The 24,996-nt window shown below is 41.0% G+C and overlaps 1 protein-coding gene across 1 annotated transcript in view; it reads left to right on the top strand.

Moving 5' to 3' along the window:
* The first annotated feature begins 3,469 nt into the window (after positions 1-3,469).
* LOC122051078 (1-acyl-sn-glycerol-3-phosphate acyltransferase PLS1-like) overlaps positions 3,470-24,996 on the top strand; it is a 49,542-nt gene continuing 28,015 nt past the window's right edge. The window contains exons 1-5 of the mRNA XM_042612024.1: positions 3,470-3,793; positions 4,083-4,205; positions 22,757-22,796; positions 22,868-22,941; positions 23,126-23,185. Of these exons, the coding sequence (XP_042467958.1) occupies positions 3,713-3,793; positions 4,083-4,205; positions 22,757-22,796; positions 22,868-22,941; positions 23,126-23,185 (378 nt within the window). The 5' untranslated portion in view covers positions 3,470-3,712. The remainder of the gene's footprint in view (positions 3,794-4,082; positions 4,206-22,756; positions 22,797-22,867; positions 22,942-23,125; positions 23,186-24,996) is intronic.

Raw genomic sequence — 24,996 nt, forward strand, 5'->3', positions numbered from 1 at the left:
TAATAACAATTAGAAAGTTGTTAAATTATATTATTAAATACTTTTAAAAGTTTACAAATACTACTATAAATATTCCATTGTTAACAAAATAAATATATATTAATATTATTAATATTTTTTACAAAATATAAACATAATAATTCTCTTTATTAAAATGAATCTTCTAACAATTGATATGTTGAATTCAATACATTATGTGAAAATTATTTAGTGTTGGTGCAACCTTAGGTCAAGGTTGATCTGGTTGACCCGACTCGAGGTGACTTGACTCGAGTTGTTTTTTGATGTTTGACTTGGGAAGATTGTCGGTGCAACCTTAGGTCAAGGTTGACCTAGTTGAGTTGCATGTTGATGTTTGACACTCGTGAGAGAGTTCTATTCTTGATATGGGACAAGAATAGATGTTTGAGAGATTATTGGTGCAACCGTAAGTCAAGGTTGACTTGGTTGACCTGATTCGGGAAAAAGTCCAAGTATGGAGACTTGGCAACGGGAAAAGTCCAAGTATGGAGACTTGGCACTGGAAAAGTCCAAGTATGGAGACTTGGCACGGAGAAGTCCAAGCAGGGAGCTTGGCACGAGGGAAAGTCCTAACTGGGATGTTAGGCAGTTGGAAAGTCCTGGTGAGTGAAGCCAGGCAGTGGAAAGTCCTAACTGGGATGTTAGGCAGTTGGAAAGTGGAGACTTGGCAAAGGAAAGTCCAAATGGAGATTGGCGCTGGAAAGTCCAGTATGGAGCTTGGCAGTGGGAAAGTCCAAGGATGGAGACTTGGCACGTGGAAAGTCCTGGTGAGTGAAGCCAGGCAGTGGGAAAGTCCTAACTGGGATGTTAGACAGTTGGAAAGTCCTGGTGAGTGAAGCCAGGCGGTGGGAAAGTCCTAACTGGGATGTTAGGCAGTTGGAAAGTCCTGGTGAGTGAAGCCAGGCAGTGGGAAAGTCCTAACTGAGATGTTAGGCAGTGTGGAAAGTCCTGGTGAGTGAAGCCGGGCAAGGAAAAATCCAGATAGATCAAGGGTGATCGGACATCTGGTGTTGAGAAGTCCAAGTGAGTGAAGCTTGACATATGGAGTCGGAGAGGGCTCGGTAGCTCGTTCTCCGAACTAGGTTAGAGAGGGCACTCTAAACCTAGGAGTTGGATCGGTCTGCAGACCGATCCAAAGCTTGATTTTTCGATCGGTCCGGTGACCGATCGATTCCACTCGATAGCATCTGGAGTTCCCGATCGTCCACGCACCTATCAGCGACAATCAGTGAAGAAAGAGCTCGATCGGTCCGGGGACCCGATCAGGTGCTCGATCGGTCTCCACGACCGATCGGAGACGCAGCGATCTCTGTGAGAGAGCTGGAGAAGGCCGGATCGGTCGGGGACCGATCCATGGAGCTCTGATCGGTCCGTTTGTGGAATTCGATCGTTCCGGAGCGGACGAGGTCGTTAGTAGTGGCAAGCTGCAACGGCTAGTTTCTTCGCTGTCTTCTTCGCAGGTATAAAGGGGTCCAGGGCTTCGTTGCTGTTACTTCTTCTTCTCTACTAGAACTACTCTTCTTCCTGCTGAGCTTTGTTGAGCTCGTTGGGTGCTAAAGCTTCGCGTGAGCTTCTTCCTGTTGCTGGTTTTCTAGCTAGGCTTGGATCCGAGAAGCTGCTGCTTCACCAGGGTTCCTGCTGACTTCAAGAAGGCAAGCAAGTGTTGTTTACATTTCTGTTCTTGCTTTCTTGTTCCTATTTGTACTCCTATTGCTGTTGCAAAGATTGTGGTGAGGTTTCTCCACCCACAAGGAGTATCTATTAGCCGGGTTTCCGGGGACTCATCCACCGACGGATTGGTAGGCTTCGTCCACCTTACGGACACGCCGAGGAGTAGGAGTTCATCTCCGAACCTCGTTATATGGTTTGATTTCTTCTCCTGTTTTCTTTCTGCATTTAGTTTCCACTGCGCTAATCCTAGTTTGTAGAAAGAAACGCGAGCAATTGGGGTCGGCTATTCACACCCCCCCTCTCTAGCCGTACGAAGGATCCTAACATTTAGGTCTTATTTCATTTTTTTATAAAATTTATCCTATTTTTTTATTATAGATGAATGTGAGTATAAATAGAAAATAATATCTCTAATTGGTTCAATTTGATTTACTAAAATTATTGATCTATCTTGAATACATAAATTTAAAATATGACAAGATAATGAATATGAAAAAATAAACCATAGACATAAATTTAAGTTTTTCAATACTAACAGTATTAGAATTAGTATTATCAAATGATATTCAAAATATTTTATGAGCTAATCCATATTCATCTAAAATTAAATATAATAATTGTAAGATATTGTGAGCATTATGCTATTCATCAAAAAATCTACAAATTAATAATTTTTTTATAGATATTTTAGGAGTTATCGATCTTATAGGAAATCACACTCATATATGAATGTGTTTACCAATTATCATCCAAAATATCAGAACATAAAGAAATTTTATTATTTAATTTATTAAATTCTTCAATTATTTCCCCCCTTGTTTTACTAATCATTTAATTGTTTTTGTAAGTATAGTTCTAAAAACACATTTAGCAGATAGAGATTCTTTAAAAAATCTTCAAAATATATTTAAATCCAAAACTAAATGAAAGATATTCTTCCCTAATGATTTTTTTTTAATTTATTAGAAGAATATAAAAAAATTATAATTATTATTTCTATTCGTGGAAAATTTGGATAATTGTGCTTGAGCACAGTCGATTTCATATTATATCGAGTGCTTCACTTTTGGATGTCGTTTTAACTATCCGTAGATGCTGCAGACTTGGAATTTGTAGAAAATATTACACTAGTGCTTATTTTTTACACGTAATTCTTCCAACGAGAGTGATCTTGTCAAAATGTTTAGTAGAAATGGAAGATTTTAAAGGAGTAACTTCCCAAACCTGAGAAGTAATTGCATCGATATTTCCTTGTATTTCAAGTCTCACAGTTAGATTCGTTGCTTGGTTTCATCATCAGTAGATTGATGTTCAGATTCGCTATTTTCTTGTCCTTCCGATATCGAGATGATGAATCTTCTCACCCTCAGCCTCCTTACCCTCCGACTCAAATGATCGAGATGATGAAAGTGTGTAGATATTATGGAATTGAGAATGAGAGAAGGGAAGATGTGTGTGAAAATAATAAAATGAGCTCTATATTTATAAAGTTGAGAGAGTAACGGATACTAAATTATAATCATTGAAAAAATGATCAAATAATCTCAACTGCTAAAAAAAATATAAAAAATTTCTTCTGTTTTTATCCCAATAGCTAGAACAACCGTTCCAATGATCAGAATAGCCGGTTAACTAATGGTTCCAACTATCAGATTTGCCGGTTCTGATTCGGCCCAAGGTCGGGCCTACCCGAACGTTGATCAGCTGCCGAGGAGCAGGCTTTGCCGCTAAAGCAGTCCTAAAATCAAACTGAAACTCCGCTATCGGTTATGCACCAATCGGAGATTACAGTGGGACCACGGTTAGAAGTGAGCACCGTCTCCGCGCTCCTCATAAAGTCTCCTCAGCGAACTCTCTGATCGATGCATTTGATGCGCGAGACGGCCAGTCTGGTGGGCCTCGCCGACGCTTGATACCCGAGGAGAGGATCCTCGGCGAACAAAGCGCAGCACTCATCTACGAAACCTTCCTTGGTTTCTCGCCGCCTTCCGAGTCCGTGTTGTCTCGCAGGATCTCGGCCATGGCGATCGCCGTGGCGTTGGTGGTGGTTCCTCTTGGTCTTCTGTTCCTTCTCCCAGGGTTAATCGTGAATCTCATTCAGGTAAACCTCATTCCTCTTTCCTTATCGTTTTATCTTGCTTTTTGGTCTAGTTTGTAGTTTAATGATTGGGGATTGTTGCAGTTTTAGGTATTTTGTTTGCGTTACGTCTAATACTTTGTTCCTCTCAGCTATTTCGTCTTCTGTTCTTTGTTGTGAGTGTTATTTTCCTAAGCATTTAACTTCATTTTTTGGTGGCATGATACACATTCTTTACGTGCGCAAGTTTTTTTTTTTTTTTTTTTTCAGTATATATTTTGTTTACCAGTATCTTTGGTTTCTGGTAATGCAGGCTACGCTTTTCATAACAATACGGCCTTTTTCGAAGAGCATATACAGGAGGATTAACAGAGTGGTAGCGGAACTACTGTGGCTCCAGCTTATATGGCTTGTTGACTGGTGGGCTGGTGCCAAGGTAATATTCTGAAGAGGCTAGAGTTCACTTCACTGGTCATTGTCCGGACTGCTCTCTGGTATAACGTATTGTGCCTGGATACAGATTTTACCTATTTTGTATGTTAATTTACTTAGGACTCAACATCTCAACCATGCTGCAGTTAAGTTCTAGTAAAATATATCTTTTGTTATACGTTTCTTTTTTCTGAAAACTAGTGAACAAACTTATCTAGTGCATGGATATAAAAGGTACCAAGTACGGGATAACCTACCTTAAACCATTGTTTTGACTGAATAAACGAAAACGAGTTATAAAAACATCCCAAAACACAAGAAAAAGATGTCACATTGGAAGAAATAAATCTTGCACGATCATGTGGTATCTTCAGCTTGGTGAAGCATGATCTGGATATGGTAGAAAAGTTTGTTGACTGTCGTTTGAGTATGATTAATGTACCAGCACAGGCTCTTAGTTTCTGAAGTTGCAGTATCTCTTTCCTAACTGTGCAACATATCTTGAATAGAAAACTGATCACAATTGAAAAATCATCTGTTCCAAACATTCCAAACAATGTGCACCATGCTTGAATAATTTATGTACTGAATAAAGCAAGAATTTGGACAGGGAGTCCGGCCAAGAAAGCTGAATTTGATGAGAAAAACTACTAGTCCAACGAAAGTTCAAGCAATCAAATATAGCTTTCAAGCCTACAGCTGCAACAGAAAAAGCAAAGAAAAGATGAGAACAATATTTTCTTTTAAATAGAAAACTTCCATTTGCACAAAGCACACAGTCTTGATCTTGTAGGAGCACACCTCTTAACTGAAGACTTTGTATTGAGTTTGTTTTTTTGAGTAGCAACATGTGAAGACTTTGACCTTGAGTGCAGCAAGAACACCAAATCATCTTGTCACGACTTGAATGACACCCTTCCTCTGGATAATTTAGGGACCACTTGTCATCAAACAATTCTATTCTTGTACTAGGTGCCAATACATGACATTAAAAATATGTTCACATGACTCATCCTAAAGATGACACAAAATCTCATTTTGTGCTGGTGGCAATGATGGAACTTCTCATTCTGCCATCTGATATTGGCGCCTAACATGCCTTGTATTTCTCGTTTTGACCAGGGACTGAAACCCCATCTCAGTAAGTGATTTCAACATTTGGAATAGACAATCACAATGCTAGAGCAATTAAATATTCAAATATATAACAAATGTAAGTTGTTTAAATTACACAGACAATTGGAAACAAAGACTTAACAAATATGCCAACTATTACTGAAAGAAATCAATAAAAAAGCAAAATGCGAAAAAAAACTGGACTACTCAACGATGAATACAATTCTGATGATTTTAGTATAGAAACCTAACCTTAATGGCCTGATTCAACATCCTGATTCTTGAGTGCTCGCCTTTGATAAATCTAGAGGCAAGTCATGCAGAATGTGAATAGCTTGTAGGATAAAACAACAATATGTATAAAGTAATATGGTAAGCAATTAAAGGTAATTAGCATTAACATATGTATCTAGCTTAAGGTTTTACTATTGCATCACAATAATTTTTAGTTAACCCTTTATTTTTAATACGCTTGAGCATAGTGGATTGTGAGATATTGCTGCATTCATTCAGAAGCATCAGATTCAGAGTGGTGTGGATGCTCAACATTACATTCTCAACATAGGCGTCACTACTATAACACAACAACCCGCACACTGACTACCAATCCCATGTGATTATTGATGACATAATACTCGTGGTTGCAAACTATCGAGCTAACCTTGGTTCTATCATAGCATTCTTTTTATTTGTTTTGTTTATCAAGTATATTATGGACCATAGTATAAGATTAGTTAAGTTGTTCCTCTTAAGCACATCATGCGTTGTAGCAATTAATGATTTTAATTGATTCAACTAGCACTTTATGTGGGAAAGGAATAATTACCACACTGACTACCAATCCCATGTGATTATTGATGACATAATACTCGTGGTTGCAAACTATCGAGCTAACCTTGGTTCTATCATAGCATTCTTTTTATTTGTTTTGTTTATCAAGTATATTATGGACCATAGTATAAGATTAGTTAAGTTGTTCCTCTTAAGCACATCATGCGTTGCAGCAATTAATGATTTTAATTGATTCAACTAGCACTTTATGTGGGAAAGGAATAATTACCAAGTTGGCATCACTCCATTTTTTTAATAAATTCTAAGCACATTGAAATTTAAGCATAACATGGTTTCATTCCTTCCTCTGGTCAGAGATGTCCAACTTGTTGATAAGATAGAAAATGTAGGTAAGCTAACACTGACCCAAGAGCACTTGAGCGAGATTCAAATTGTATTTTTTCTTCCTGAGGAAGGGTTTATTGTATGTAGCCTTATCCTATTTTGCAAGAGGCTGTTTTTGAGATTCTAACTCATGACCTCCAAGGTAGTAACTTACCGTTGTGCCAATGCTCTCCTTCTTCTCGCTCTATAATAGAAGTAGCAAAATGTAGTTACAGCAAAAAGAGACAGAGAAAGCTCTTTGTGAAGGAAAAATGAAGTTTGAGTGGCTTAAAAAATTCTTACAGATAGTCACTTACCGTTATTAAACATATATAAGCACTTTCATATGCAAATTTCAGTTACTCCATTCACTTTTTTTCTTCTTCATTTGCTTCTTTAGCATTTATCCAAAACTAGCCCCAACCTTCTATAAGGCCACTCCTCTCTGCTCATCTCCATGGTGGAGCCGGTTATCATGCAGCTGGAGGAAGTGAGAGGCTTAGTGAACACATTCAACGTGGACTTTACAGTAAAGGATCTTAACATTCACATATGACATGAAAAATCTAAGCAATGAGTAATGAGCCTGATGCACATGTAAATAGGAATCATAAGAGAATGTTTTAAGTGAACAATGCCAATCAACTAAGAAAAGGTCCTTCCAGTTACTTAAGATTTTCTACCAAAGTCACTAAATTAATCCACACATCAGTTTAGTAATATTAAGGACTTTACACCCTCCAATTTCTTGGTCTGAAGCTTACAATAATTGGATATCGTGGTGTCATTATAAGAACAATAGAGATTGTTTAACACTTGATTATGATCTTGATACGCCGCTGTCAAATTGGTACAACAGGCTAAGTTGTCATAAACATTCACCGCAGGCCTCAAAATTTAGCTTTTAACTTCCTTAGTCATTAGCTCACTCTCCCATAAATTCAGAGGTCCTTTTGAGCTGCTCATAGGGCATTTAGGAGCAAAGTTAACTCAATTCCCAGCAGCTATACGAGTCAAAACATGCCCTTATGAACCCCTACAGTTCTGAATTTATTGACCATTATAAACTGCAAATAATATTTGACAAATTTAACTCACTTCCATTACTTAGCCCGCCCTCTGAAAGGCCAAGTATAAAAATTTAGACTCTTTGATTCTGGAATTGATTTAATCATAACTAATTATTTTCTAAGCCATAATGGTATATAACTCCTATTATCAGTGATAGGAGGAAGGCCCTAACACAAAGGAAAATCATGCCACCTCAAGTGATGTTTGTCGAGATGGAATTTGCTAAGTGGAAATACTAAAGAATTCCTTAATGAAGTTGTTGCCCTATTCCACACAAACAAAACTCTCTCTAAATTTTGAATACATAAAACCTTCTAATCCCAAGGGCTTCCCAACAAGAGTATGAGATAATAAAATTAGAGTTCCAACAAACACAAGTAACTTGGGATTACCCTACAATGGTAGCCGTGTGCATGGGAAAAGGGCAAAAGTAGAAGCGCTCCATCACATGCTTGTTGTCGTTGTTGCCAATTGAGAGAAATGAAGGATTATAAAAATCCAAGTTGGAAGGAGGAGAAAAGAATCTGAGTAAGGGCCTTACTAAATGTTCTTAGGAGTAGAAGCTCGTTGCTTGGAAGAATTTATTGCATGCCAAAAGGCCACTCTTAAATTGGCCGTGTCGAACAGGAAATATTGATATTGTCTACAGGAGGGAGTGCTTCCTCTAGGCATTGATAACACTCGAGCACAGAGGAAAGGGAGGAAGCATTAAATCCTAGATGGAGATTATCCTTAAAGCCTCAAAAATACCTTTATTAAACTAAGAGGATGAACAAGCTATTGCTATCTGATTGCTATAGATGATAATTGACAATGTGGATTGAGAGGATGAGAATATCTAATCACAAAGGGGAATGAATCTTGGCAATGACGCGAGGATAAGAGTGCTCACAATCACTTCCTTAGTAAACAAGTTATAGGAAAGATGGAGTTACGAGATTTGATCGTGGACAAGATCTTGATTGCCCCCTTAACTTATTGAGTGCAAGAAGCCCTTTATTACAAGGGTGCTATCAACATCGATACTCCACTGGGAGATCCATAAACTCAACATTTAATTATACTGACACCCATGTTGAGAAGAGTGTTAAGAAATCTTTGATGAGAACAACCTATGAAAATGCAGTTTTACTTTTTTGGTTATAGGTGCCACTTGGCCTTAGGGAGATCCCTTAGACACACATTGGAATAGGTGACTAAGTTGGCATTTAAGGCTTGAAAATTGAGACAAATGACCAATGTAGAGTCATAGATAATGAACCTTGCACTCAACTTCACAATATTTGCCTCCAACTTAATCATAATCAAGAAGTGATACGACATAAATGTTGGAAAGATTGTGCTCTAACTTGTTCGAGTTAGACAAAGATGTTTTGATGTTTGGTAATTTCTTAGTCAAAGGTACGTGATTAGGGGTGTGAATTTGGGTAGGTCGGGTGAGTTCGGTTCAGGTTGAAGCAAGGATCTAAAAAAAAATAGCAACTCGAACCTGAACACCATGGGTAAACATTTTGTTCTGTGTCGGGCCTGAATGGGCGAAACTTACCGTTTTGCCACCGCACCGAAACTGGCACCAAACTAGCGGCGATTTCGTCATGTCATGCGTCACGCGCCAGAAGAGATCGCGTGCGCGCTAGAAGGAAGCGTGCTTGTCGTCGGCAGAGTCGCCAGACGCTTCTGGTGTCGCTGGAAGCCTCGCAGGGCACTTGAAGCGTCGCGGGTGTCAGAGGCGTCGTAACACGATTTTTCTGGCGACGCCCGAAAGCATTGCAGGACTCTTTCGGCACCGCCAAAAGCGTTGCCGGAGGTGTCGTCGGACTCCTCCGGTGTTGTCGGAGGTGTCCGCGGGGCGTAGGGAGTGCGTGGGTGGGCTCGCGTCGCGGGCGGGCGTGGGTTTTTTTTATGTAAAATTAATATTTTAAATAAATCAAGCAATTCCTACTTGTTTGTGATATTTCAAAGAGGTTTTCGTAAACCCTAATTAAATTATCTCAATAAAATATAAAAAATATATTTAATTTTTTATAAAAATAATAAATTTTATTAAATAATATTCCGAATTATTTTTACTGTTTAAAAAATTATAAAAAATTCAAAATTTTTTTTATTTTTTTTATAAAAATTCTAAAAAAATTTAAAATTTTTTATAAAAATTCTAATAAATCAATTTATATTCTTATATATATACATATTTAATTATTTTGGAAGATAACATATTATGATATTATGATAATATTAAGTTGATTATTTTTAAAGAAAACTATATTTGATTATTTTTTATTACAATATTAAGTTGTTTAATAATGAAAACTTATATAAAATTAATATATAACTTATTTTTAAATTATACATGATCCTGTCCGAACCAGGAGTCAACGGACGCTGGGGATGTGGCGCTCTCTGCTGGATCCTCGAATGCTCCGGCGAACCTGCACAGAAGTCGGGCCGGGGAGATCCCGGCGACGACCCTCCGACGTTCAAGTCAGGCAAGGGAATAGGCGAAGAAGGTGGCTGCAGGATGAAGACTCGCGTACCCTCGGTTGAAGAAGTGGAGGCCTTATATAGACCTCTCAAAGGAGCCTGGGCACACCAATCGAAGCAATCACCTGCTTTCGACCATGCCCAGGTGTGGGCCTGTCAGAAGGGCATCCATAAGACCATACTGTTGATACAATCACCTGCTCTCGACCATGCCTAGGTGTGGGCCTGTCAGAAGGGTATCCATAAGGCCATATCACTACTGTATCAACCTTTCCGTGACGTGATGGTGGGGCCTTTAATAGTGCCATCTTGCGTACAGTCTAATCATCATGCCTTTGCTGACATACCGTATCCTGAGCCGAGCGCGGGGATTCCCGACCGAGCGGACACTCCGCTCGGCCAATCAGTGAGACCCCTCCCATATCTCCTAATATCCCTCTGGGAGGTAATCTCGCTGACAACATGTCATGGTCACCCTGCCGGATCACTTGCCTCCCCTTCAAGTCTAGTCGAAGGAGGCAGTGAGTCCGACTGATTGGCGGTCGTCGCCTTATCGCTGCTGCTGATATCCCTTGAGCCGTTCGGCCCTCATGCCGAATTTAGCCGCTCGGCTCTTCGCTTTATATGCCTTGGCGCCCAACGTGGCTATTTGCTTGTCTAAATCCTCTTGAAAATTGCGCAAGTCTTTCTCATTAAGCCGAAGCATGCGCGGTATGGGCGCATTAATTGTGCTCGGTGACAGAGCGCCACGTGGCTCGTCTCTATTGGCGGTGACGTTCCGTACGATGGGACGCCCTTTGTTTTGAAATGAACGGCTAGATGATGAACTCGTCTCTTGTGCCCTACATCCGACGGTGGAGGCCGATCGACTTCGGCCGTATAAAGCCTCAGTCCTCCTCTGCCGCACCTTTGCTCGTGCTTTGTCCTTCTAACTCTTCTACTGCTACGGCCTCCGGCGATCCAGTTCCTGTTTCTCGGCGGCTACCATCTCACCGGTGATCTCTTCCGCCCGTCTCCTTCTCAGTGAGCCTTCTTTCTTCGCTTACTAGGTCTTCCTTACTCATTTTGCCTCTCTTTCGTTCCCATTCCTCCGATTTCTTGCTGTCCTTTTGTCTTTTCGAGATGGCGAGCTCTTCCGAACCCGCTGCCCAGGCTCACGGTCCGTGGTATATGAGTATGGAGAGTAGGTTCGATGAGGAGCGCGCCCGGCGCGTTGTTAAGACCTACAGGATCCCTGACGACCATGAAATAGTTGTAGCCGGCCCGACCGATCGGCCCCATAACCCTCCGATCGGTACCATTTGTTTTTTTCTAGATCAATTCCAGGGCGGCCTTAGATTTCCTACCCATCCATTTATTTTGGAAGTTTGTAATTATTTCCGCATCCCGCTCGGCCAACTTGTGCCGAATTCCTTTAGGTTGCTGAGCGGGATGGTCGTCCTCTTTAGGCTGCACAGTATCCCACTTGACCCCAAAATATTCCACTACTTCTTCTATCCCAAACAATCCGAGTTGGGTACTTTTATTTTCCAAAGTAGAATAGGCTTTAAATTTTTTGAGAACATGCCGACCTCCAACAAGCATTGGAAGGAATTCTTCTTCTATATACGACTTCCCGAGCGGCCAGCATTCCGAACCAAATGGCAGACCGCTGTGCCGACCTAGGACCAGTTGCTTCTCAAGGGGTGTTGTATATTTTTGGATTATCTCCGTTCGCCAATCTCCCTACCGCATGGGTAAGGATTCTTTACTCCCTTCGCCTTTTTTGTCTAACTGATTTTAATTTCTTCAGCAGCTGAAGTCATGTGGCGCTCCAAGGCTACCGATCATCTGAAATTGAAGGCCGTGGAGATCGAGGCGGCTACCAAAAAGAACTCGCCGAGCGGGGTCTTATCCCCACCGCCCGGCAGATGCAGGAGAGGGGGGGCGCAGTCCGCTCCGGAAGCAGAGGATCCTATTTCCTCTGCTCCACCGAGTTGAGTCCCCAGGCCGGATTCACCACTGGAAGTTCGGCGGAAATGTCGAAGAGACCCCAGCTTTCCTCCGACCCAAGAGGGCGAACCACAGCGCCGATCGAGGTCGCCCGATCGCACGCCGTCGCAGATCGGGACCCTGGCCTCGCCACCGCATGCCCTCCGCTCTCCTCCCGGACTCGTCGTCGCTGACGGTTGGTAACTTCAACCATAGGGAGTCCTGCCAGCGACGGCGGGAGGCCGGCCACCCACCATCAAGACTACCCTTCGATTCCCATCGGAGGAATATTTATTGTCTGCCATCCGGAAATCTCATGAAATAACCTCGACGGGTCCGCTAAACTTTTCGAGGATCGCAGATTGGGTGGCCCTCACGACGCCTAGCGACTTGGCGATAACCACGCAGCAGCCACTGTAAGTTCATTTTTCTTCTGTGCCGTACTCTTGTTCGGTTCTGATTTTATTATTTCTCTTACAGGATTGGGCCGAGCAAATCGCCACTAGCCATCGGCTGGAGGATCTCATGGAAAACTCCAAGTCTCGGGGGTCCATCGGCCGAGCGGGGAAACAAGCCCTCGAGGCAGAAGGCCGCCGACCGGCTACAGAGGTGGCCCGACTTGAAGACTTGGTGAAGAAGCGCGACGGAGACTAGTAGCCGGAAGAAGCGGGCGATTCTTGATCCGACAAGATGAAAGTGAAGTCCGAGCCCTAGATCGACAATCTGAAGCTAGAAGCCCAACTAGGCCGAGCAGGACGGGCGGTCCAACGCACTAAAGCGGAGGTGGATCAGAAAGTTCTCCACGACCAGGCGGCGCTCAGAAAATATAAGGAGGGAGAGCCGAGTCGCCTAGCAGCAGCGCGCCAAGAATACCTCCGCTCGGAGCGGTTCGGCTCAAAATTCGGTGTCAACGTCTCCTCAACTTTCGCCGAGGCGGTTAAGGTCACCATGGCGTACTTGAAGAAGGGTGGCTACCTTCCTGCGGGAATGCACATTCCCGCCCCCGATCTGGCGGCCATGATAGACGACATTCCGGACGGTTTCTTCAACTTCGAAGACCCCGAGTGAAGAGTGTTCCTCGTCTCTATCTTGCTTTTGCGTTTCTAACGCCCAGCGCAACTTTTTGTACTTGCCGTTCGGCATGCTTTCCCTTTAATGCAATTATGTCTTTGCTTGCGTCTTCCTGATCCTTATCCATAACATTCTTCTGTTTGCTTAACGTTCATTCTTAGAGTCAGTCATGCTCTAAGTGTTCTCCATCACGCGGCCGATCAGCTTAACCCATTAATCAAGATCCGATCGGGAGGGCCTACTCGCTCTGCACGTATCTAGCCTGTGTGAAGTCAAACGCCAAGTATCGAAGGACCAACGCCCGAGCGGGCCTAAATGTTTTAATACTTGTGGTTTCCGCGGTTTCTTATTCTCTGATAGAGCGTCGGCGCGGATATTTATAGCCGATCGGCGCGGCTCTCGATCTTTAACGACGGAGCTCGTCGGCGCGGATATTTATAGCCGGTCGGCGCGGCTCTTGATCTTTAACGACGGAGCTCGTCGGTTTTCCGCTCGATTTTTATAGCCGGTCGGCGCGGCTCTCGATCTTTAACGACGGAGCTCGTCGGCGCGGATATTTATAGCCGATCGGCGCGGCTCTCGATCTTTAACGACGGAGCTCGTCGGTTTTCCGCTCGGTTTTTATAGCCGATCGGCGCGGCTCTCGATCTTTAACGACGGAGCTCGTCGGTGCGGATATTTATAGCCGATCGGCGCGACTCTCGATCTTTAGCGACGGAGCTCGTCGGCGCGGATATTGCCGGCCCGTCTCTCGATCTTTAACGACGGAGCTCGTCGGCGCGGATATTTATAGCCGATCGGCGCGGCTCTCGATCTTTAACGACGGAGCTCGTCGGCGCGGATATTTATAGCCGATCGGCGCGGCTCTCGATCTTTAACGACGGAGCTCGTCGGCCTTCTGCTCGGGGATTTATAGACGCCGGCTCGTCTCTACGGTTTAACGTCTGGGCTAGACGGTCTTCCGCTCGGAGGGTTTATAGACGCCGGCTCGTCTCTACGGTTTAACGTCTGGGCTAGACGGTCTTCCGCTCGGAGGGTTTATAGACGCCGGCTCGTCTCTACGGTTTAACGTCTGGGCTAGACGGTCTTCCGCTCGGAGGGTTTATAGACGCCGGCTCGTCTCTACGGTTTAACGTCTGGGCTAGACGGTCTTCCACTCGGAGGGTTTATAGACGTCGGCTCGTCTCTACGGTTTAACGTCTGGGCTAGACGGTTTTTAAGGCTAATTTTGACGCTTCCGTTCGGCGAAGCTTTTTGCCCTCCTTTTTATCACTTTTGGTTCCTGCATTATGAGGATACAGGCTAACAGAAAATATGCAAAGAATTAGCGCCATATTACACCACTTTGCTTCTTGCACGTGGCCTTCGGTCCTCGAGCGCTTGACTCGACCAATTTACCTTCGGTCGACCGGCTATGGTCCTTCGTTCCTTGTTGACGATGCCTTATATTTGTTCTCTTTCACCCCGTCCGGTGGAATGCGACGGTGGCTGGAGGTGCTTCCGCTCGGCCACCCGATGCAGACGTTGCTTGTTGCTCCGGTCGTTCGGCTGCTGTTTTCTGTTTTTGCTCCACAAGTTTGGCGGCCCTTATCTCGACTAGAGCGTCGAGTTCTTCTGTCGAAAGCGTCACCGTGTGTTGTCGTCCAGCCTCGTCCATTGTTCCCGTTCGGATGCAGGTGCGTTCCCACAGACGGCGCCAATTTGATCCTGTCCGAACCAGGAGTCAACGGACGCTAGAGATGTGGCGCTCTCTGCTGGATCCTCGAATGCTCCGGCGAACCTGCACAGAAGTCGGGCCGGGGAGATCCCGGCGACGACCCTCCGACGTTCAAGTCAGGCAAGGGAATAGGCGAAGAAGGTGGCTGCAGGATGAAGACTCGCGTACCCTCGGTTGAAGAAGTGGAGGCCTTATATAGACCTCTCAAAGGAGCCTGGGCACACCAATCGAAGCAATCACTTGCTTTCGACCATGCCCAGGTGTGGGCCTGTCAGAAGGGCATCCATAAGACCATACTGTTGATACAATCACCTGCTCTCGACCATGCCTAGGTGTGGGCCTGTCAGAAGGGCATCCATAAGGCCATATCACTACTGTATCAACCTTTCCGTGACGTGATGGTGGGGCCTTTAATAGTGCCATCTTGCGTACAGTCTAATCATCATGCCTTTGCTGACATACCATATCCTGAGCCGAGCGAATAGGCCGCTCGGCTAACCACTGTTCCCTTGCCACGATTCCGGCCGAGCGGACACCTCCGCTCGGCCATTCTGTCCTCGGCCGAGCGGACACCTCCGCTCGGTCACTCGGCTCTAGTTCTCCTGCTTTGGCGTCGGAAACCCAAACCTTTGGCTGGGTAATCTCGGGTTCCGCTCGGACGGGACCCTATCTGTGGGTCCCCCATTCTTACTGCCGGATCAATACATAATAAATATATTTATCTAATAATTACTATATATAAATAAAAAAAAAATCAAAACAGTATCGGTACGACACGATACGATACCGAAACCGTATCGTTCTGGTCTGGGATCGAAATCTCGGCACGGGTCGAAATTTTAAACCTTGCCGAACACAACCGAAAACCCTAAACCTGAACTTGGATAACTCGACCAACCCGATTAAAAATGATTTTTTTTACTATTTTTCTAATAATTCTTCACTTTTATCTCAATACTTCATTATTATCATACTAACCTTGATATTGATATAAAAAAAAATATCTTAATTTTCAAAATAAAATTTGATTTAACCTCAAAAAAACCTATTAAACCCTAAATTCAAGTCAAGCCGGTCAACCAGAACTCGACTTGATCCTAACACAACCCGAAACCCCCCAACCTGAACCCGAATCCGAAAATCCCCAACATGAACCTAATATTTTTTGAGTCGACTCGGGTAAGGTTCATTTTTGAAACCCCTATACGTGATTGACTCAAGTGGTTAAAAGGGCAGCCCGGTGCACGAAGCTCCCGCCATGCGGGGTCTCGGGGAAGGATCCATTGTACGCAGCCTTACCCTGCTTTTTGCAAGAGGCTGTTTCCAGGATTCGAACCCGTGACCTTTTGGTCAGATGGCAACAACTTTACCATTGCGCCAAGACTCCCCTTCATTGACTCAAGTGGTTAAATTAGGATATTGTGTTAAGTTTATATGGTGTGTTAAGTAGGTCAAAGTTGAAGTTTAAGTGAGATGAAAGTTTATGGGTGATTCTTATTTGACTAAGTAGTTGAATCAAGCCGGTTTGCTAATGAACAAAAGATTTTTGAGTGGGGATTAGTTGACTAGACATTCGACTAGGACAAGATCAGTCAATGACTAGTGAACAATGATTATCAATTGATAAAAAAAAGTTAGGAGAGAATTGTTGATTTGATAGAGATTGGCAAGAGCCGGTAGATGGTCTATGAATTAGTTGACTAGATGGAAGATTGTTACGATTCCGCAAGTGCACGGATTCGTCATCAGTAATATATAAGATTGTTGAACCACAGGGACTGTTGATTAAGCACTAGAGATGTCGCAAAGTAAGTTATCTAGATGATCGAAAGTTGGCTTTGACGCTTGCAAACTAACGAGAGTGATTGAAGAGAGAAAGAGAAGGATGAGAGAATCAATCTTGGAGGGAATTGAGCTTTGGGAAATGGATTCTAGGATTTCAGTTTCGTTGTGGTGGAACCTGATGTATCATGTTCTATCTTTTACTCATAGTCAATCAACATACCTTCGCCGAAAGTTAAAGCTACTATCCTTAAGTACTAATCAGAGAAGATTCTTGTGAAATCTTGTTACGGTTAACCCTGTCATTAGGGCGCCTCGGTAGATCACAAGAATACAAATCTAATCGGTATCATTAGGGATAGAGATAGGGGTTTGGTTTGGTCTCTTACTTCCTTGTGGAGAAGTTGCCTCTCCTTTCAAGGGAATATCCTAGATGTTCGTGAATGAGTTACTCTGTCACTAGGGCCGCTCAGGTATACGATCTAAGATCCTCTCTTTACGAAATTAGCAATTCCGACACAATCAATTAACATGACAAGGCAACAAGTCTCATGCATATCAAATAGAAACGAAGCAAGAGAAATCATCCAACGAGTAAAGGCACAAACATGAGTCTTACATCAAACCCTATCCAAAACTACTCCATATATCCATAGAAAAGGAGATCTACTCCACTGTGAGGGAAGAACAACCCCAAAACATAAAGTAAAGCATACTTACAATCCTTGATGTGAGAAGAAGGGGAAAAAGAGATGCTTGCCGAGTTTTCCGATGTCTTGGGGATACCTCCTTGCTTTGGAGATGGACGGAACGTCAATGCATGGCGGTGGATGAAGCTCTAGGGTTTCCCCTGGAGGGGAGAACCCTTTCTCCAGGAGAGGGACGAAGTCTCGAACCAAAGATGCTTCCAAGAATAGGGTTCTTGACCCTTTTATAGGTTAGGACACGGGCGCCGCACGACCTATGCCACGACCGTGCGGATATGGCACAACCGTGTTCTCTTTTGTCTTTGGCCATGCTGCACGGCAAAGCAATGAAAACAAATGATGAGATCATTGTGGTGGTGAGAAAGGTGAGCCACCTCTAAGCAATGATGCATCCAATTCATGGTAGAATATGCCCTTCTTTCCCGAGACTAGAAGATCCTTGAGGTATAAAAGTACTCATGGAAGCACTAGGAGTGGAGATGGGCAACGAACATGAACTGAGAGGGGAGGTAGTGGCCTTTATGAAGGTATGCCGTTGCTCTGGTCCAGAGATTGACAAGAGTGAAACAGAAAAATTGAAGGATGGTGGGACTGATCTGCTGATGTTGCAAAAGTAGATGCGGACTTGACGTCGAGCAAAATATTTATATTATTCTAGGGTGTGAAGTTGCAGAGGGATTAACAAGAAAACAAGAGAGAAGTAACACAAAAAAGGAATAACCTAAATTAGATTTAAATCTATTATGAAATCAAGAGCGTAAAGAAAAAGGGATGTAGCCGTAATTTGTCTTAAGCGAAACCAATTGATCCAATATCAAATTAACTTGTCCTAAACATCATCTAAGTATAGGTTTATATAACTCCCAAAATCTAAAAAAAAATCTAAATGAAAAAAATAACCAACTAGAATTATTTTTTAAGATTTAGGATAAATTAACTAACAAGACTTATTCCCTAAGATTTAGGATAAATTGACTAATAAGACTTACCTTAAGATTTATGACCAAATTAAATATATTAAGAAAAAACAAACTAAACTTAATTAATAGATTACTAATTAAAAAACTTCAAAAAATGCAAATCTGAATACTTTTGATTTCCTCCTGCATCAGTCGCTCGGAGTTAAAGAGAACTCGGTCTCGAGTTTAAGTAGTATCAAGTGATAGCCTAGGAGGAAGATCATCTAGTACCCAATCGACAAAATCTATTACAAGCTGCTGAACTATGAAAATCCTCATTGATCTGCTGATGAGCACGACATCATGGACACTACTCTTGTCCATCTTAAAGCTATAATCTTGCAAGTCCCATCTGTTCACGACCTTAGCTCCTCCAACACTTAGCAAAATCGAGCCATCATTATATATTGCCAATGAGGTAATTGGTGAGAAGTGCTTTTCTAGCACTGCAACACACTTCTTAGATTACATGTTCCAAACTTGAACGGTAGCAACATCACCGCCTGAGAACAACAGTAATTGGTTCAACTGGAATTTGATGAATGTCACAATACCCTGATGACTTTTGAAGAAATGTGGGCAAAATCCACCATCGTCTACGTCACAAACCATTCTGTTTGCTCCACCTGGAAATCCCTTAGAAGATTGACATGCCATGCTCTTTACTGAACATCATATCCCTTCCACGAACGAATGCACTTGCAAGAGGAGAGCTCCCAAACTTGAATTTGATGGTTGTCGGTAGTAGTGAAAAGGAACCCGTCATCAAGGCTCAAGGTGAAGGAAGTACTAGACTCTGAAAACCCGCCAAGACTCCTTAAGGCCGAGGAATCGGACATGCTCACGAGTTTTACTTCGTCATCATAGGAGCAAACGAGGAAGCAACCGTCGAAGGACACAACAAAAGATCCATCGTCGTAGAACTATTGCAGTGATGACATGCAGGGGTAGTTTTGCTTCAAAACCAGAGGCGATATCGCGTCCATCACCAACGGTTGCGTGGAAGGTCCATCTTGGATTTAATTGCTTCCGCAGAACCATAACTCTTCAACTTTGTTAATTTGCTGATGTTCCATTACCTTTGATAAAGAAGAATCACTGTTGAAAGAATCCAATTTGGATGAGACAGTAGATATTGGTTTGACTTCTGTAATATTCATATCGATCTCTTTTATATTGTTAGTGACATCCTTAGAACCTATTGCGTCACACTGATCATTTGCATCTTGTTTTTGAAAAAACTGCGAACAAGTTTTAGCGGTGCTTTTTTCTTCGGTATTGCAAACAACAGTACCATCCATGTCAGAACCTTGAATTTATTTTTCTTCTTCCTTAATTTGAAAATCCCTATCAACTTTATCCACAACTTAATCCACTTCTTCATCATCATAAATTGACTCGCTAGTTAACTCGGTCTCGTCTTCGTCGTAAATTGGATCACCGACTATTTTGATATTGTTGTCTATATCTTTCTCAAGAAAAATTTTATTCAAATTAAAATAAAATAACTTACGACCTTTAAGATCTCGGGCACTACGATCACGATGTGAAACTTCCTCAGCCGGAACTTGTCTATCACAACCTTGACCATGCACCTCACTATCTTCAAGATCTTGTGTCACTAGAGGTTGGGATAACTCCGCAACTTCCTTTTGCAAATCTTCAATTATCATTACATCCTGGATATTACGACCGCGGTGCTGGGCTTCCTCATTCGGAACTTGTCTGTTGCGATCACAACCACATCCACGATGACCTTCCATTGGATCTTAATGAGCTTTGATACCAACTGACTTCGGGCAAAATATGTTTATTATTCTGGGTGTGAAATTGCAGAGGGATTAGCAAACAAGAGAGAAGTAACATAAAAAAAGGAATAACCTAAATTAAGTTTAAACTTATTATGAAATCAACAGCGCAAAGAAAAAGGGATGTAGCCATAACGTGACTTAAGTGAAACCAATTGATTCAATATCAAAATAACTTGGTCTAAACATTATCTAAGCATAGGTTTATATAGCTCTCAAAACTCTCAAAAAACTCTAAATAAAAAAATTAACTAACAAGACTTATTTCCTAAGATTTAAGATAAATTAACTAACAAGACCTAGTTCCCTAAGTTTAGGATCAAATTAAATATAATTAATAAAAAATAAACTAAACTTAATTAATCGATTACTAATTAACAAAATCCAAAAAATGCAAATCTGAATACTTTGGATTCCCTCCTGCATCAGGACTCCAATGCCATCCTCTCTTTGATTCATTCCTTCTAATACATGGATGATGATTGAATAGTAAAGGAGAGGAAGTTTTGGTATGCCAATAAAAGATCACAGATGGAGGTCCATTAGATGCGAGTAGCATCTATATGACATTTAGCACAAATTTTTGGGTTCTACTTAAGTTTTGAATAATGGTCAACAAGAACTTTCCAGCAGGGAACAGTTCTAGGAGGTCAGTGAGGGCCGATCCAGATTTTATTTGTCTTAGAGAAGTCTAATTAACAGTATACCAACTGATCTAACATTGCATTGGCTGGTTTATATAGCATTCCTAGTCAAAGACATGCTAATTTTACTAGGGATAGCTTTGAGGCATCTGCATGACTCAGCATAGTAATAGAAGATTCTTATAGTACTTGGGTTTTAAGGGAAACTTTACATTAACACTAGTTGAAATAGAAGAGGTGAAATAATATTTGCATGGTAACCCTAATTGATTTAGGTGAGGAGAGGATGGCGTATTGGTGTTCATTTTTGCAGAAGCCTTCACGTTTAGTGGAATTTGGAGTGACAACATCCATAGGAAGAGGGATTTGAATACTATGCATTGGTCTTGTACCCTATAGTGTTCAGCTTTTTTATGTTTAACTTAATAGTAGCACATGCTCCATATTTTGCTTTAATAGGGTCTCTCTTGAGAAGATCTTATATTTGTTCGTCATACATGTACAGGCAATATCTGCATTATAATTGTCAAAGTTCCATGACTTGTTCATTGGATAACGTGAAATATAGCCCCTTTAGTGCAAGTGCTGCTCATAATGGTGTTCCTGGCATGTGAAAGCTAGCTATGGCACATGACAATCCAGCCTAGTTCTTACTTTGTAGGTTACTTACTGTTGCAATACAAGAATGACAGTTATGCCTAGTTGCCTACAATGACCATACAGGCACATGACATTGGGAGAAAAAAAAAAATGAAATACAGGTATCTCAGCCCCCTTGAAGCTTTTCAATGATACAAGAAGGATGACTTTTTTAAGAATCATTGGGAATTTGACATTGCTTGGTTAGTTGGTTTAAAACTTATTCCCGCCTCTTGGACAGAATTTAAAATGGCAGATTAGATGCTTCTGCTTTCCCCTGATCCACTTGTCAAAATGTTTGTATTTGTAATTCTTTTGAGTTCAACACAATTTTCATGAGGCAAAAGAAAAAAAAAATACTATGGAAGAAGTTGAGTTGTGTTAATTTTAAGGAAATTCAGTCATCTTTTATATAGTTAATAATTTCTAAGGTTAATGTATTCCAGCTGTGCTATTAGTTCTCTTACATGCTTTTTAATCATTCATTTCGTTCTTTATTACATCAACTGCATTATGGTTTTTGCTGAAGTATGTTCCTGACTAGATCTATTTTTACTTTGTCCTTGATCATATTGTTTTGAATATTTCCATGTACATGCATTATGGTAGTCACAGTCACCATGCCTTACTTTTCTCAGGTTGTTCCTTGCTAGTTTGCATTCAAATAGAATGCCTTTTGTTTGGCAGCATATCCTAATACAATAGCTTAGGATTGGTTGAAACATGTCACTCTTTTTGGTTTGATTAGTTGCCGTATCACATCACTATTTCATTTAGTTATTTCGGTCACTGTTATTACTTCTGAGTGATAAGTGATGGTGATAGTAATACAAAGATAATCAAGAGAAGGATTTCAACACCAACATGACATTGTTGATGTTTCATAAACATGTCTCGGCACACATGGATTGGCACAACGTATGTAAAGTCAGTGATGGGAGTGTCTACGATGGCCATCTTTTTAACACAGACTAAACACTTTTTTGTAATATATTATATCCAAAACCCTATTATTGTTCACATAGATCTATGTCACATAAGATATTTTGTAGAATGCAAAAGGAATCATAGGTGATTATTCCTTCAAAAGATCCATGTGCTAACTCCTAAGATGCAGTTATCTGTGACAGTAATCTGTACACAAGGAAACAATGAATGCTTGCATTGTCATATATTGATTTTCTTGTGAGGTTGAATCAACTCAGTTGACAGAGTGAATGCTTAATCACCCACGTGTTAGCAAAGACTAGAAGTTAGGAAAATGTCTTACATAAATGATCTATTCTTGTTTAAGGATCACTGTCATGGTTTCTTGTCTACCCATATGACTGCAATGGTATGTAATGTACAAAACTTGGGATTCATGACAATTGTTTTGTGCCCTTGTAGATTTTATTGGTCTTTATTAATGGTAACTAAATTTCACGGTGGCAGGTCCAGTTACATGCAGATTCCAAAACTTATGATGCAATGGGTGAGGATTCTTTCTCTCTCATGAAAGTGAGGGCATAGGTGTGCCTTGATTCAACATGGTGAGTTTTGTAGGTAAAGAGCATGCTCTTGTGATTTCCAACCATAAAAGTGACATTGATTGGCTTGTTGGATGGATCTTATCTCAGGTTCGAATCACTGTTTACTGACTATACTATTACAGGCTAACTCATGCTTGGATTTTAGATAAGCATATTATGTTCTTGTTGGTTGTAAATTCAACAAGGAAAGAAAGTATTAAGGTGACTTGTGTGTCAACATAAGTTGGCTTGTATCATTTTTTTAATAACTTGGTTATTTGTCTCATCTCAGCGGTCAGGTTGTCTTGGTAGCACTTTAGCTGTCATGAAAAAGTCATCCAAGTTTCTTCCGGTGAGTATCTTCGCAACATCCTTTTCCTTCTTTCTTCACATTGTAGTAGTTCCATTGACTTTAGCTTGACAAAGCTTGTCTTTCTGATCCAAACTATGATGCCATTATCAATATACTCTATTAACATCACTGGTTTATTTTAACTCTTTTGGTGTGTCCAATCTTGTTGCCCATTGCCAGTGTCAAGAAGACTCACTTTTCTTTATAGATGATCATAATGAGCAATAATTTTCAGTGTCCATCTATTTAAATAATGTTTTGAGATGGTTTTCTAGAAATGAGCAAGTTTTCTCATTTCTTTCTTCCCAGTAGCGAGATAAATACTTTTGGTATTGGGTTTTCCATATATATGTATATATACAAACACCATTCAAGTTCCTCTTGACAACATAAGCATTCTTGGGCTTAATTAGCATGGCCTCCCATTGGAATTAATTCCCATGCCATTTTTCTGAATTATTGACTGTGTGAGATTAGGGAATTTATTTAGAAATTTTCTTTAAATTTCAGTGTGTAAAATTGTATATGCTCTTTAATTTTTAAAAGTTTTTAGAGAACAATTAGACCCTTTGAGAGTTGGTTATAATTTTAGAGAAAAAATATCTATTTCCTTATAAGTCTTGGCTTTATTATTTTGGGTCTATAAAATTGGTTATAGTTAGTAATATTTTTCCTCTTTGGTAAGTTGAGTTTTGGTAATTTTAGTGTTACGATTTGTTTTTAGTGGTATCAAAGCCGAATATGTACTCCTACATATCCCATTCTACTGTGCATCCATCCATCCATCAACCACCAAAAAAAAAAAAAAAAAAAATTGGATCTCCCTTCCTTGAGAAGTTGCAACCAATCCCTTTCCAACCTTCTACTACCATACTCTCATACATATAGTAGGTCCATGGATCATAAATCACATCGTCCAATATGTAAAGAAAACTCAAGTTGCATCATTGATTGGTTTATTGAAATAGAAGACTTGTTTGACTTTATTGAACTGAGTACAACTTGCCAATTCATAGGTAGTGGATCCACTAGAAAATTTTGATGATGTGTTTAGGCTGTTAGTGATTGGTGTGTTCAAGAACCTATAAAACATTGGTCTGAAATCTAACCTGTAAACTTAGAGATCCGTTCCACCATATTTTAACTATCTACTATATAACAAATTCATAAGGCTAAAAAACAATTATACTCGTAGTAGAATACTTAAGGTTTTAAAATTTATGCATTCATTGTGATATTAGCAAAGAAGCTAGGTTGATCCTTGGACTATAAATTAAAAGGCCATGCAATTTATTTTTGTTTACTTAGATGCCTATTATAAAGCAAAAGGGATTGAATATAATATTGAGGGTATGGAAACATTATAGGATGATTGCTATCCTACATCTAGGACATCATTGACCAAAAATGCACAACCCCAAGTTGAAAGGGATGTAAATTAGCAAAAGATAACACCTACTCTAGAATAACTCTTAGGGCATGTTTGGTTGAAGGTTATTGTAGATAACTTTGGTTGTTATGTTATTTAATCCTGTTTGGTTCAAGTAAATGAGTGATTCCCAAGTAATGGAATATGTTCGCCATGTCAACAAATGGGGGATATAACTTGGAATGTGATCTCTTGGAAGTGTTGAGGTTTTACGTGATTCCGAGTTAACAAAAAAAGATTTCCAAATTTCTTTTTCCAAACTTTTTTCCAAGAATGAGTATTTCAAAGGTTGAACCAAACAACATTAGATTATGCTTTATTATGCATAACCAAGGTTATGCATGATAATTTAAACCAAACGTACTCCTAAAGTTCCCGCCTT

Source organism: Zingiber officinale, chromosome 3A (assembly GCF_018446385.1).
Source record: "Zingiber officinale cultivar Zhangliang chromosome 3A, Zo_v1.1, whole genome shotgun sequence".
Taxonomy (NCBI): Eukaryota; Viridiplantae; Streptophyta; class Magnoliopsida; order Zingiberales; family Zingiberaceae; genus Zingiber; species Zingiber officinale.